The following is a 14074-nucleotide window of genomic DNA, read 5'->3' on the forward strand; positions in this document are numbered from 1 at the left end:
TTGTGGAGTTGTTAGCTAGCTAGTGCTCATCAAAAGATGTGACAGGTGGAAACAGTGCCCTAGAGATTAAAAAGGAGGTCTTCTGACTGAAAGATTATTCGTGAATAACGCTCCCAAAAACTCACTAATGGGTTGCCTTTGAGCAAGGCACTTAACACCCAACTGCTTAATAGACTGTGGATCAACTGGTAACCAGGTGTTCAGTTCTTTAGTTAAGTTACAACATAAAGGGCACAAAAGTCACTAAAATACAAATAAAGTTGAAAGATTATAAAATATAATATAAAAGGATACAACTGTGGAAAACTCACAATACTTTACCTTGATACAATTTTAAATCAGCTGTTTGTGTAATCATTTTCAAAGGCAATCAGTTACACATGTTAAGACGCACAAGATACAAAATGAACAGTTTCCTCAAATTCAGCACAATCATAAAAACAAAGTATCCGTATATTCCACATGGAAATGATGATCTTTTGTTAGCTCGAGTCTGAATACAAATCTGTCACATTTCTCTGACATAAGAAATACATTTCAATTGATTCATTGGAATCCCTGCTACACTGTCTTTTAAATCTCTAAATACCCAACATAAATAGAAATACAATGTATAAAAATAATAATGGAAATAAAAACCATCAACACTGTTGAATCAGAAAGAACATCTTTGCTTCATTCACACTTTTTCCAAATGAAACATCTGATTCTCTGTTAGAGGCTCAGAAGTTTGTGAACATTATAAATTCTACAACTATCGCAGCACTGAGAACATTTCGGCTAATGTTCAGACATACACACGTTATTGCTGTGGTCACGAAACAGTCACAGAGGATGTGATAGCTGTCTGCCCTGTGGAGTTCAATGTACCGTCCATACATCAGACTCAACTATAAAACCGTTTTTGCACACATTTAATTCTAATTTATTAGCGCTTAACTTTATTTATTGCAGAATAGCAGTTTTGGGGAGAAATAAATGCTTAATATTTATTTATAACAATAAATTAATTAATTAAAATCTTCTAGCACTGACAGGCCGTTACAGTAAAAAAAAACGTTTTTTTGAAATAAGTATAATATATCAAACAACGGCCTACACAATGTTTTTTTGCAGGAAATAGAGGAACCATCTTATACCACATAGAAGTTGATAATTATGTCAGCAACTTTGGTTCACTTATTTTTACAGTGTATTTTAATGATCAAAGATGCTACAGTAACAGCACATGGCTATATAATGTACTATTTTGAACAAACTAGTGTGCTACAGATTGGGATGTATATCTGTTGTCTGTTAAACTCTGCTGTCTCACTTCCCCTGATGCCTCCCAAGAGATTTGTGCTAAATCGTCTGACCCATTCTCTGCTTATGATTCATTGCTGAGCCTCAACTGTTGCAACATTAAGCAGGAAACACTTGACTGAACGCACATTTCTCAGAATTCTTGGAAGCATCGAATGTACTTTCACTTCTGTCTTCATCATTCTTCATTTGTTCAGCTTCACACGTCACAATTTAGTCACACAAAACAGAAGCAGCTGAATCCCATAAGTCGTGTGAGTATGTAGGTAAGGCTACTTCTGATCTTTGACCTTCTATTGTATTGTGCACACATATTATTCTGGTTCACCTCTTAGATGCCGAATAACAAAAACAAATTCCCAAAATACTAAATGTACATTTCTAAATGAGAAATGCCTTCCAATTTATTTTCAGTGCCATTCAGTGTAAAACACTGTGTGTCCACTTAAAACTCTCACCTCAACAAGAAGTTAGGTTTGAAATCTATCGTTATGTGTGATGGAATAATTGAGCTACACACACACTCACACTCAAAGACATTTAACAGCTAGCTCAACATGTCACGTGATTACACGTCAAGTAGGCAAACACATGAGGCTAGTTCAGCGTCCAACTTTTCCATAAGGTTTTTGGCTTTGCTGCAGCTTTGCAGTCGTGGGGCAGCGTCACAGGTAGCCAACCAGGAGCACGTTTCATACAAATCATTGATTTTACTTTACTGACCAGGCCATCAAGTGTTATCCTCTCTAAAATGTAGCTGTCAGCGTGGCAGGGGACACTTTTTGATTTGTCCAAAAAAGTCAAATTGTATCACTTTTGCCACTTGACAACTGTTAATTTCCACCCTCGGCCTCGTGGCAGTGTGTTAGGCTACTGTTTCTGTCTCTAATTACCCTGGCATCATCACCGCCCTCCACTTCAAGGCACAGCTCCATCTTCCCTGATGTATGTCGAGGACAGACAGCTGTCAGCTGAAGAATGGACCACCAGCATCCTCTTTCCTTCAGCTCAGCAGCTGACATAACTGGACCCAAACTTGAATTCCCTGCATTGTGTCGCATACAGCTGGACCATTTCAGATAAACTGACTCTTTTGGCTCAGCGTCAGGTTCACCGGCTAAAACCAGCTCACATTTATCGGGACCTGCAAAGAGCATGACTAGCCATGATATGGTGTAACAACCATTTGAAGATTCAGCTTTAATCATTTCTTGGCCTTGCTGTTTGGCTTCTCCTCTGTGTTGATGTTTGATGAGGTCTGCCTTGCAGTTGCAGGTCGGACCTCGGAAGGGTCAGCCTTGGTGTTGTCAGATTGTGCTTTGGCAGTTTCTGGACGTGTTTTGGACTCTTTCTTCTGCGGTGGAGGGGTGGTCGGCTCCCACAGGATGAACTCATGCAGCAGTGTGTTGACAGCCTCAGGACACTCCATCATGACCATGTGACTGCCGTCCTCCAGGACTTTCAGGAAGGCCATTAGGAGGATCTGACAGACAGTTTAAAGCAAAAGAACAGGTCAGATTCTTAGGTATCATCAAGATGTTTTGCGGCGCTGTCCTGCTTCCAGACAGGAACAAACAAAATGAAACAAAAGGACAGTTCAGTGTAATTATCAGAATGCCCAAAACAAATACATTTGTAATTATTGTGATCCGGATGAAAGACATGACTAATTTAGTTCTCTCAGTTCACTCTAACTAAACATCTGGTTCACAATATGACAGCAGTGTCTTTAGTAGCATCAGTATCCCTGCAGTTTGAATCTCAGGCTTTGGGGGTTGAAGAAGTGCATTCACCTCCGCCATGCGCTGGTCCTCTTCAATGGGGACAAACTTGTCATGCATGCCGTGAACCAGCAGGATGGGCACCGTGAGTTCAGCGTGGTAGACCTCATCCCCCTCAGGCCAGTACTGCCCACTCATCATGGCGCGCAGCACAAAAGACGACACGTTGAAGGCATTGTTGTCTTTCAGCAGCTGCTTCTCCTTGGCACCCTGCTGAGCAAAGCCAGCCCTGTCGGGGGCAGAGCGGAGGAGATTTACCTGAATTACAAATGGCTTAAAAGACAAAAATCAGGATTCTGACGACAATAAACTGTGGGTGAAATGAACACAACACAGTGCCACATTAAGGTAAAATTTGCATAAATATGGCACTTGCACGTAACCAGCAACATAAATGTTTGGGTATCTCAGTTGGAACAGTTGTTGTTCACTTAATTACAGCTTTTACAGGTTTTGTTGATTAAAGATCAGATCTTTGGACTGATGGACAGGAAGAGACGCTGTCAGCCTTCGACCTCTGCTCATTAGATGAGCTTTCTCATATTTTACCTTGACATGATTACAATAGAGAATGTTTATGATGCTCATTGTTTTTGTTTATTTTTGTCATTACTTCTAAACAAATGTTAACCAATTTGAGCTACCTGCTGCAGCTTTAAGCCTCATTTTATTGTATTTCATAATACCTTATAACAATCAGTTATAGGAGAGCGATTATATGTTGATGCGTGGTAACCGTTTTGGCTGGTAAAATTGTTACTGTTGCGTTGCTGTGTGTCTTACTTGAGAAAGCTCCAGGCTAGCAGCGGCGAGAGGCAGTGAAGCACACACGTGGGCAGGTTGAAGATGGAGCAGAGGCTGGGCTCCAGAGCTGTGGGACCACCTCCGTTGATCATCACCATCTTGTGTATCTGCTCCGGATACTCGTGGGCCAGGAAGGTACAGAACGACACACTAGGAGAGCAAAGCAGAAGACTGGTTACAGGACAGGATAGAAGAGTCAAGGTAACCATGCTTTTCCTTTTGTGGTGGTTGCCTTTTTTGATTGTGCATATCTGGAAAGTGTTTGGATGTAAGTATTCGGAGAATATGAAGCAAATACTGAATAAGAAATGAAAGCTCTGTAACATTATATTATTGGATAGCTGCAGCAGTAAAATAAACAGTGAGTAATGTAGTAAGGGACAGTGTCAGTTACTTATCACAAATTTGTCAGAACATAGTGGAAAATACACTATCTCCCAGAGCCCAAAGCAACTTCTCCAAATTCCTTGTTTTATGTGACCAACTCTCCAAAACCTAAAGCAACTCTGAAATTGTTGCTAAATTAATAATCATTGTGGCTGCAAGTGGTACTTACAACACGGACGCTAAAGCGTAATCTGATACACTGCAATATCTATCTAAAGTTTTCGAACACACGCTTATATTAACCACCTTAAGGTACCAAGAGCAGCTGCACATATCGAATTGCGCAATGGTGCATCTTATGCTTATGAATTCATTTTTCAGAAATTAATGAAATGATTAAGTGTAAAATCAAACTATGTCAATGTTGATATAAAAACACAATATGTAAATGAGCAACATTCTTACATTGCATGTTTGGGCTTAATATTAATGGCAACAAAACTAATAAATATGCAGTTAAGTGTCTTCCACTTTCTCACTTTAATTGTGATGTTTAACTATTTTTCGGCATATCCCGAAGTCTTCCAAATCCTCTCTGTCAATACTATGTGCCACATGAATTTTGTGATCTTAAATTTACCCGTAAGAATGTCCTATGAGAATATTCCTCTTGCGTGCATATCTCTTGAAGATAAGTCTCATATCCTCAGCTAGGGCATAGAAAGTGTATGCAGCAGCTATCTGCGGTGCTGAGCTGGCTCCGTGACCTGCCAGGTCCGGCGAGATCACCTCATAGCCCAGCCTGGAAAAGAAGTCCACCTGGCTTTTCCAGATGTCCAGTGAGCCTCCCACTCCATGGATGAAGAACACAGCCACGTCTGCATGTGTCCCTTTACAGGCCGATATCTTCCTCTCACAGTCGATCACCACAGTGCGCTTGGGCTTCCTCTTGCGCTTCCTGGGTTGCTGCGACTGGTCAGTCTGCTCAGCAGCAGGTGCCTCTCCTCCTGCTCCTGTTTCAGCTGTCCCATCTTTTCCAGCTGGTACAGGCTCAGACCCGGCCTCTGGGATGCTGACGGGTGCCGAGGACTTACCACAGTCAGTCAGTTCAACCTCTACAGTGCTGTTTGGTTCTGCCTCTCCATTCTGGCAGTTTTTCAGCTCTGCACTCGCCCTGTCACCCAAGTTCTCAATGAAAAGCTGTCCATTACGATATACCGTGATCTTTCGTTTGCAACTGACAGTCCCACCGGGCCCAGTGGGCTCCTCCACCACCGGCCGGTCGGGGATGATATGTCGAACCCGCAGGACGCGGCCTGGTTTCACCTCCACAAACTCATAGCCATCCGTGGATTCTGAGCTTTCTGCAGGAACCACAACGTTAGCCGACTTTGAGGTGAGGCAGCAGAGAAGACCTTCCATAAAGCCGGTCAACATGGCTAGCAGTCTGTAGGGAACAAATTCATGTAAAAACACACATAAATCAACACACGTAAATGAAACAGAAATATCACAGAAAACCTAAGGCACATGAATTATAATAAATGAACCATGTTTACAAGCAAGTACTCCGTTTATCTTGAAGCTATTTAAACTATATGGTCAGTAAAAACTGGTAAAATATCTTTGAGTGAAGCCTAACAATCTAAATTAACTTTATTAATGAACTCTATTTCTGTTCATTATTAAGTTTGAAGAATCATCTGAACATCATTCAGTGGTGAAGTGTATTTTCTGTCTATTAGAGCCTCACTAGATACTAGATAATACATCAAAGGTCTGTTATTATTGGCCGGTACTGCTTATCACGAACATAAAAATATCCAAATGTACTTTTTTTTTACTTTTGTTGTTTGCATGCATTCTATCAAAACAAATAAACGTATATGTATTTTAAAAGTTAAAGCACATTTAGATTAAAAAAGGGAGACGACAACCAAGAGAACTGTAAAATGGAAAACAAACACTCTGTATACTATAACAAAAATTAGACAAATGTGGTCTTAAAAAAACCACATCGACAATAAATTAAAATGTTAAGCTCTAAAAATTGCACATTTATGTGTACTAAACATCAATCATCATAACATTACCATAATATGCTCTACTTACTCCCAAATATCAGTCTAAGCATCTGCCCCAATATCGCCCTATTACTACAGTTTTGCATTGTTTTGTCGTGCCATTTTTAATAAATGAGCATTTGGGAACCTTAAATGTACCATTCAACGAAGCAAACAAGTTGTTTTGCCTTTACAATCTAGCATCTAATTACAACTCACACCCTTGAGACTTTCTGTCGGACGTAACTGAGCAGCATCTTCCCTCCGCGCAGACTCTGAGGGTATAAATAGACGGGACCAGTAATAGCTCCTTGAGTTAAAGCTGTCTGCCATGTGATCACGCTGCAGTGGCACATACCGTCTGTCAAAACCACCAAACAACCAATATAATTAATGGTACTTTTTTTTTAAATAGCTTAGTAAGTTAATCATGCTAGAAAATAAAGGAGTTTGTTCAAGTAGGCTCATATAGAGAACACACAAATTTGAAGAATGACACGCACATTCAGTTGATCTAAGTCATGGCAGTCTTCACATGATGATTTTGAAAAACTGTAGGATCACGTTGAAGATAAGGATTTCATATTTACTTATTACACCCACCCACAATACCAGATTGGCTTCTTGATGAGCTCCAAACTGCTAATTTTGAAAAGACGTGGACGTGAAGAGAGGTAAATATCCGAAGAATGGATGAGACTCTGTATAATACATACTCATGCACACTTCAGGTACAGTGTACAGTATGTGTTAGGTTGTCAGTTGATTATCAACCATGGCAACAGTACAGCAGCCGAGCAGGGTCTGCAAGTCTCTCTGCTGGTGTCATTATCCTACCTTCCTGTCACTCCCCTCCCTGCTAGAGGGGATTATACGCTCTGTCTAAGTCCACACAACACAATCTGTCTATCTTCTCTCTCGATGACAACAGTGACACTGTGCGACAACAGTTTTACCTTCTGCAGGACTTGTTGCATCTTTTTCTGCACTTGCAACCCCATCAGCTACTTTCATTTGGGGATTATGGACACAATGTAATACAGCATTCCTGCTTCGCTGGCGATTCTTAGACCCTTTCTGCTTACACTTGCACATACTTTTTATCCAAACAGCAGTGTTGTACAGTGCTGTGTGCAAACTGACTGCAAGTGCATGTTGATTCAACTCTCACATGTATTGCATATCTTAATTAATTCCGTTTGGTAGAATACACAATCGTTAAATATATCTGTGATGCAAATGATTAGCCCTCACCCTTACGAACCAGAAGACAGGAGGACACTGCTTCTGTGCTCCTTAAGCACAATCAGACCTGCAAATACCTGCCCAGTACTACCACTGTAGTGAAGCATGTCAGGTGTTAACTGCTTGAATAAAGAGCAAATCATGACGGATGGTAATGAGGTAAAGGCAAGGACCACAAGTTCATTTTTAGACCCCAATTATCAAGCTGGTCCAAGGATTGAACTGTCTACCTCACAGTCACAACACTGCTTCCCTAACTGAATGTTATGTAGCGAAAACACTGTTCTCTTCAACAATATCCCAGCGCAGTGTCTCATTATTGTGTGAGTCTGCTTCCTTGTGCTTGATGTTTTACATTTGGACACTGTGCTGAAGCACTGCAGTAAGTTTGATTCGTCTTGTGGTTACAACTGTAACGTTATAGCTTCTGTTGACAGTGACTGCAAGAGGCTGTTATATAACGATTCGCGCAGGTCAGACACAATCACAGTGGGGACTGATGCCCAGAAAAGAGTAGACGCTGTCGTGGGGATTAAAAACAACGACAGTAGGTTAACTGGCTTGCTAAATAATGGGTCACAAATCATTGAATCCTGATCATGTATTACACTTGCTTGCTGTTGTACGCCACAATTTAAATCAAATAAATAAATAATGCTGTTTATCTTTTGTTATGGACTGTGTTATAGTATTGTGTAATGCCCTTAAGACAAATATACCATCACTATCTGCATGCTGCTTTGTATGTAGACAAATGCTCCAAACACAACCGTTGAGAAAATCATTTACAATGTTCAGCAAAAAGGAATTTATTCAAAAATAAACAGATTTTGAGTCATTTGTGCATTTTCAAATTGGACAGTTATAAACAGAAACGTTAAGCAGATTCATTTAATAATTAGATACCAATTCGAGCAACAATAAAAATAAATGTTCACACATGAAACAACGTGAGGGCTTCATTGCATACTAAATAAACTGTGTTGCTGATTTTAGTAGAATAAAACTTGTTGATCTGGTGAAGCTAGCGGTCCACATTCACTGATAACAATAAAGCGAGTTAAAAGGCCACTCACTGCCGTCTGATGCAGAAAATGAGGCAAGTGCTAGAATGTTTTCCCTTTAAGTCTACCCTGTTGATACATTCAATTGAATTTCACATTTTTATAGCACTCAATAACCCGTCTGCCTCCTTTAACCGCAACGCAACTTGAAGCGACCTCTTATCTGTTGCCAATAATCCACAGGATACTATAACAAAACAAAACCACACAAGGCAAGTAAAAAGAGGTGGCATGAAAGAAAAAATGCTTACCTGTATATGTCGAACAGCTCCGCGTGAAATATGATCAGATTAATGTGGTTTTCTTATGAGGCATCGAGGAAGTAGGCGAGCTATAATCTGTTGCAGGCAATCCAATAATCTAATTTATCTGGATTCTGTTGTCCTGTAGGTAGCCTCCACATGGCTGCCAGCACTAGCCTACTGACAGGCGATCTCTCTGTGCGGTTCAGAGGTAGATCCAAAATATATGCGTGTGCCAGCACCCCATTTCCACGTTGGAATGCTCGTGAATGCGCTTGGAGACGCGCCGGAGCTCCGCCGGTCTGATGGCTTCGCGTTTATTTAATCCATCAAAGTGAAACATCCTTGATCAGTTAAAGGATGTGAAGAGCTGCCCCTGCTGCTATCTGGCGCGAGACAACTAATGGATATTTTTTTTTAAACATAAAAAACGTCTGTTTAGTATACAAAGTAAATAAAGGTATTATTACCAAAGATAGCCTCATTGAATTGTGTATTAATTGATTAGCAACAACAAGCCACATGTAAAATATGATCTTTCTCTATAGAGGCATTATTGTGACGTTGATATTCATATTCATATTATTGTGTACTTTTTAATTTTAATGCAACATTGTTTATTCCTGAAACTTTCATGCAAATAAAGCCACATTGTTTGCACACATCTTGCCATCATAACTGTTACTTAATGTGTTGGTTTGTTAAATAACAAATTTCATGACTTGAATGCTCCAAAGTTGCTTCAACTCTACATTTACACATTTCGCTGTTTTGAATTTCCTCTCTTAGTAATATGTCACTATTTAAAAAGAACATGTTGTCATATCTGTTACACACATTTCCTTAAGATACCATTGAAATATTCCACCGTAGCTGCTCCATCTCATCAGCATCCCATTCTCCAGCACCATAAGGAGCTGGTGCTGTGGCAGTTGCCATGGCTGTTGTTGCTAGGTAACTATTTGTAAAAAGTCCAGTTGCAGGTGCCAGTGAGGTGTGAGGAAGACCACAGAAATGAAGACGTAGCAAACCCACTGAGATAGTTATAGCTCTCCTTCCAACTGTAACACATTAAGGTTAATTCAAAGTGTATCTCTTTATACAGATATGAACATAACACATGTTGATATTGATAATACTTCAGTACCATAGAGAGTGAGATAGCTGAAAAGAGCATACACCTATACCTGGGTATGAACAAATATTCGAATAAACGTTTTAAATATCAGTAAATCTTTGGGTTCAAGTACTATCAAGCTTTTGATTCTTCTCGACACTCCCTCACAAGATGTCCAGCACTAATGCACAGTTGAAACATCTCTTAATTGGGTGAACTTTGTATGGTGAGAAGCTGGTGATGTTGTTTTTATTTTTTCATAATGATGGCCATCATGTGGGAGAGCAAGATTCCCCAGTCAATATTTATAATGATATAATGATATGTCGTGTTTAATGATTGGCTGTCGGGTGAAGCTACTAGCACGTGGGAGCAAGTCTAGACCAACGGGCGCTTTCGGGGCGTGGTCAATGTAGCATCGCTACCTTTCAGCCATCATGCTAGGTGAAGAAGTCCTGTGCAACTAGCGTTGCTAACTCATGCAATGACATACTGGGTTCATTTCTCTGCGTGTACATCATTTTTTTTCACGGACACTGGGATATAGAATGGAAACAACTACTCGTGTGTGAAGATCCTCGTTTTCTTTGACAAGAGGGTCCGATAGGGCAGTTGTTTCGGTTAACTAGCTTGTAAGCTAGCGCGGCTAACCTTAACATATTGCCTGCCATCACGACCAGCACATCAGACACCAAGCCAAAGCCGGAGTTGCGACGTTGGGAATTTCTACCATCATCATGGAGAAGGTATGTAGTCCACATACACCAGGCGTGTAACGTTAGCTTAATCCCACAGTACCCCGAGGGCATATGGTAATACTGAGCTAGCCAACTGTGGGTAACGGATAGCTGCTAGCCACACCTGCTTCTCCTGTCGGCATTCACTCACCGAGGCCACGCCGGGGCATCGGTTTGTGCTCTGAGCTGCTCAGCGTTGACTTGCTCATTTGAAACCACGTTGTGTACACTGTGTCTGATATCATGTCCAGTTGGGGGGTTACAGGGAGAGTAGCAGGCCCGGTAGCGTGCATGGGCTGCTGGAAGAGGGAACGCCCAGCACTGACTCAGTGACTGGTATGTTGTTGTCTGTAACGTTAGTCATTTGCATGGAGTCCTCAACTGTGTCTTTATCTAACATGATCTGTAGTAGAAAACTATTGATCCGGATGCCAGGCGATAATTTGGACTGCTGTTATAAAGTGCCACAGGAGAATTAGCATGTTTGCTGAAGCAGTAGCATATTTGTGTAGAGCAGATAGACGGATGATTTGGGACTTTTAGTGTTTAGGGTCAGATGAAATGCTAAATGAAAGAAACCAGCTCAGGGTTGTATATTAATCTCCCCCCTCCTCTTCCCACAGGCGGATTTCTTGAAAGGACTTCCTGTCTACAATAAGAGCAACTTCAGCAGATTTCATGCAGACTCCGTTTGTAAAGCATCTGTAAGTAGCCTCTGATAATATTTATATCACCAGACTGTTATTCTTAATCCTCAGGAATATTTGCTATGGATGAAATGCTTGACAATTGTCTAAAATATTTGCTAATTCTCAAGATAAATGAGAATTACTCACAAAACATCATATAATCTGTAATTTGTAACCTTTTGCTGTCCTGTTTTTCAGAATCGGAGGCCCTCTGTGTACCTTCCAACACGAGATTACCCTTCTGAACAGAGTAAGTACTAAACTCATAGCAAAACGGGAGGAAACATACTTAAACTTAAAACCATACATTTTAAGTAAGGCTGTATTAACAGAAGGTTTTTGTACAGTAGTTGGTCAATGATTTGTTTTCACTAAGAGCTCTAAATTAATAGATTTTCAACATATTTTTCCAGTAATGTGCTGACTGTGTTTGTTCGACAGTTATTGTAACAGAGAAAACCAACATCCTCCTGCGCTACCTCCATCAGCAGTGGGACAAAAAGGTGAGCGTGTGCCTTCCTTTGGAGATAGGTTTATTAATCTGGCTTCTCTTATTGATTCATCTTTGGTAGTTGGATTGTTGATTATAAACTGTGTGATTTAACCGACTGCTGTTTAATCATTTGTGTCTCACAGAATGCAGCAAAGAAAAGGGAACAGGAGCAAGGTGAGGGTGACAGTCCGGCACCCCCAAGGAAGATCGCCAGGACAGATAGCCAAGAGATGAACGAGGACTCATAAGTGTGTGTGTGTGTGTGTGTGTGTGTGTGTGTGTGTGCGTGCATGAGAGAATGTGTGCGTGCGTGCGTGTGTGTGTGTGTGTTTGCGTATACAGAGTATAGCCAGTACAAACTAACGATAACAAAGGATAATCCCACCAGTGTAAATATTTCTGGCCATTCTGCACTATGGCAGGATGCCTTTTCTGGTATTAAATTAAGAGTCACTCTCAGAGAATTCAAGTCAACAAAGCAGCCATTCATAGTGTAAAGAGTGTGTGAGTGAAAATAACCAGATAAGATCTGAAAGTCACTGTGGGTCACTGACGGAACAGTGCTGCTGTTAGGGAGCGAACTTTATACTGATGTTTTTTTGTTTAAATCTTTGCTGGCTATTCTCTGTGTAGTAGTATATGTTTGTATGCATGCTGAGCTGTGAGTGTGTATTGTACTGTATGTGTGACGTGAATGAACAGTTGAAACAAATGTCAGAGTAGATTTTAAGATCAGAGAGGGACTTGACAGGAGTCAGACACTATCCTTAAAAACAGTCTCATTACTGGCACATGACTTGTAGCCATCTGTCACCTGGAGAGTCTGTCCTGATTTGTGCAAAGATAACTTTTTGTTACTGTTTTAATTTTATTATTACTATTATTGTTTATGTATGGCAATGAGCTTCCTGCCAGCCACAGTGCCCACCCTCTCGGTTTCACTGCCCACTCTGCAGCCACACGGGGGCAATTCGACATTTCTTCACACTGTTTGAATCAACAGAACCAAGACTGCACTGTGAACAGAACAGCACAAAGTAGAAGCAACTCTTCCAGAATCCCCCGTAGATGTGTGTTTATGGTGAATATGCATATCTTCATTCTAGTCTGGGACTTGTGCTCGTAGGATAAATGTCGTGTTGGTGTTTCTGAGAAATGTTTTACATCCAGCACCACCTTCTGGCTAATTGAGGCTAGTAAGAATGGGATTTTCTGTGAGTTTTAGCTGTTCTTTCATCAAAAGATGTAAAAGAAAAAGTAGAGCTCAAATATGGATTTGTGACATTGGATTTTCAGTTGTGCAACCCGGTAAACCGCAAAGATATTGGAGAGAAAAACATCTCAAATAATCCCTGGAACAGGGAGAAAAGAATACATTATGATGCGTGTAAATAATTTCCAGGACCAGAATTAGTTTATCTAATGGAGTATCTTTGTGTCTGCCTTTTTCTTTTGTAAAATAATACATGCTTATGGATACAATAGAAAGGAAGAAAAGAGCCCCGGTGCCCAGTGGAAGTTACCTTCCCTTGCATGTTGATGTTTTCACAGCTGGGTATTTTACTTCTGGACCAGTAATACAACTTGAGGGGTGTTGAGGTTGTGGCGTTCTCCTGTGTGACTGTGGAAGGTATCAGCCTAGAGGCCTTGCGACCTGTCATCGTGGTTCGGACCTTTTAGCTCCCCCAGCTCAGGGCCCGGGATAGCTGTGCAGTTCGTCCTGTCCTTGTGACAGCCCTGGATGTTTTTTTTCTGAGAGCTGGCTTAGATGTACACCGGGCTGTTGAAAGAGGTGTTATATTTTCAGCCATAGAATGCACAATAAGCATGCACAGCAAAGTGCAGTCGCCATCCTGCCTTGTTCCTGAGCTTCAGTTTGTATTGGTGTCATATACTGTACAATACTGAATAAAGCTTGGTTTTTGTTTTTTTTAAATAATATCACTGCCCAGTAGAGTCGCATCAAAGCCTCCTGTTCTTCCTGTCCTTTTTTCAGTGGATGCTGTAATGTGGGTTGACATTGTGGTCAGTCATCTTCCTACTTGCAGTGTAAATGCTGTCTGTGTCTGAAGTGTAAAACCACATTATGCTTCTGCTCAGATAGACTGTTCTATAACACCCTAAGCCTTGCCCCATCTCATGTGTGTTAGATCAGACATGTTCTTTTTAGCTTTGCTGAAATAAAACTGGATTGAAACTGGGGTTTT

General features: G+C 40.8%; 2 protein-coding genes across 2 annotated transcripts; one reads left to right on the plus strand and one right to left on the minus strand.

Annotated features, from left to right (window-relative positions):
* Positions 1-2509: 2509 nt before the first annotated feature.
* abhd8b (abhydrolase domain containing 8b) lies at positions 2510-5654 on the minus strand (the record flags this gene model as incomplete). The annotated part of the gene is made up of 4 exons (XM_079157917.1): positions 2510-2788; positions 3099-3315; positions 3870-4040; positions 4858-5654. The coding sequence occupies 4 exons, from the start codon at positions 5652-5654 to the stop codon at positions 2510-2512; spliced, it is 1464 nt and encodes a 487-aa protein (XP_079014043.1).
* Positions 5655-10393: 4739 nt separating this feature from the next.
* Positions 10394-14068, plus strand: dda1 (DET1 and DDB1 associated 1). The gene is made up of 5 exons (XM_079157534.1): positions 10394-10694; positions 11309-11389; positions 11573-11624; positions 11816-11877; positions 12011-14068. The coding sequence occupies exons 1-5, from the start codon at positions 10686-10688 to the stop codon at positions 12113-12115; spliced, it is 309 nt and encodes a 102-aa protein (XP_079013660.1). The 5' UTR covers positions 10394-10685; the 3' UTR covers positions 12116-14068.
* Positions 14069-14074: the final 6 nt, after the last annotated feature.

Source organism: Pholis gunnellus, assembly GCF_910591455.1.
Source record: "Pholis gunnellus genome assembly, chromosome: 4".
Taxonomy (NCBI): Eukaryota; Metazoa; Chordata; class Actinopteri; order Perciformes; family Pholidae; genus Pholis; species Pholis gunnellus.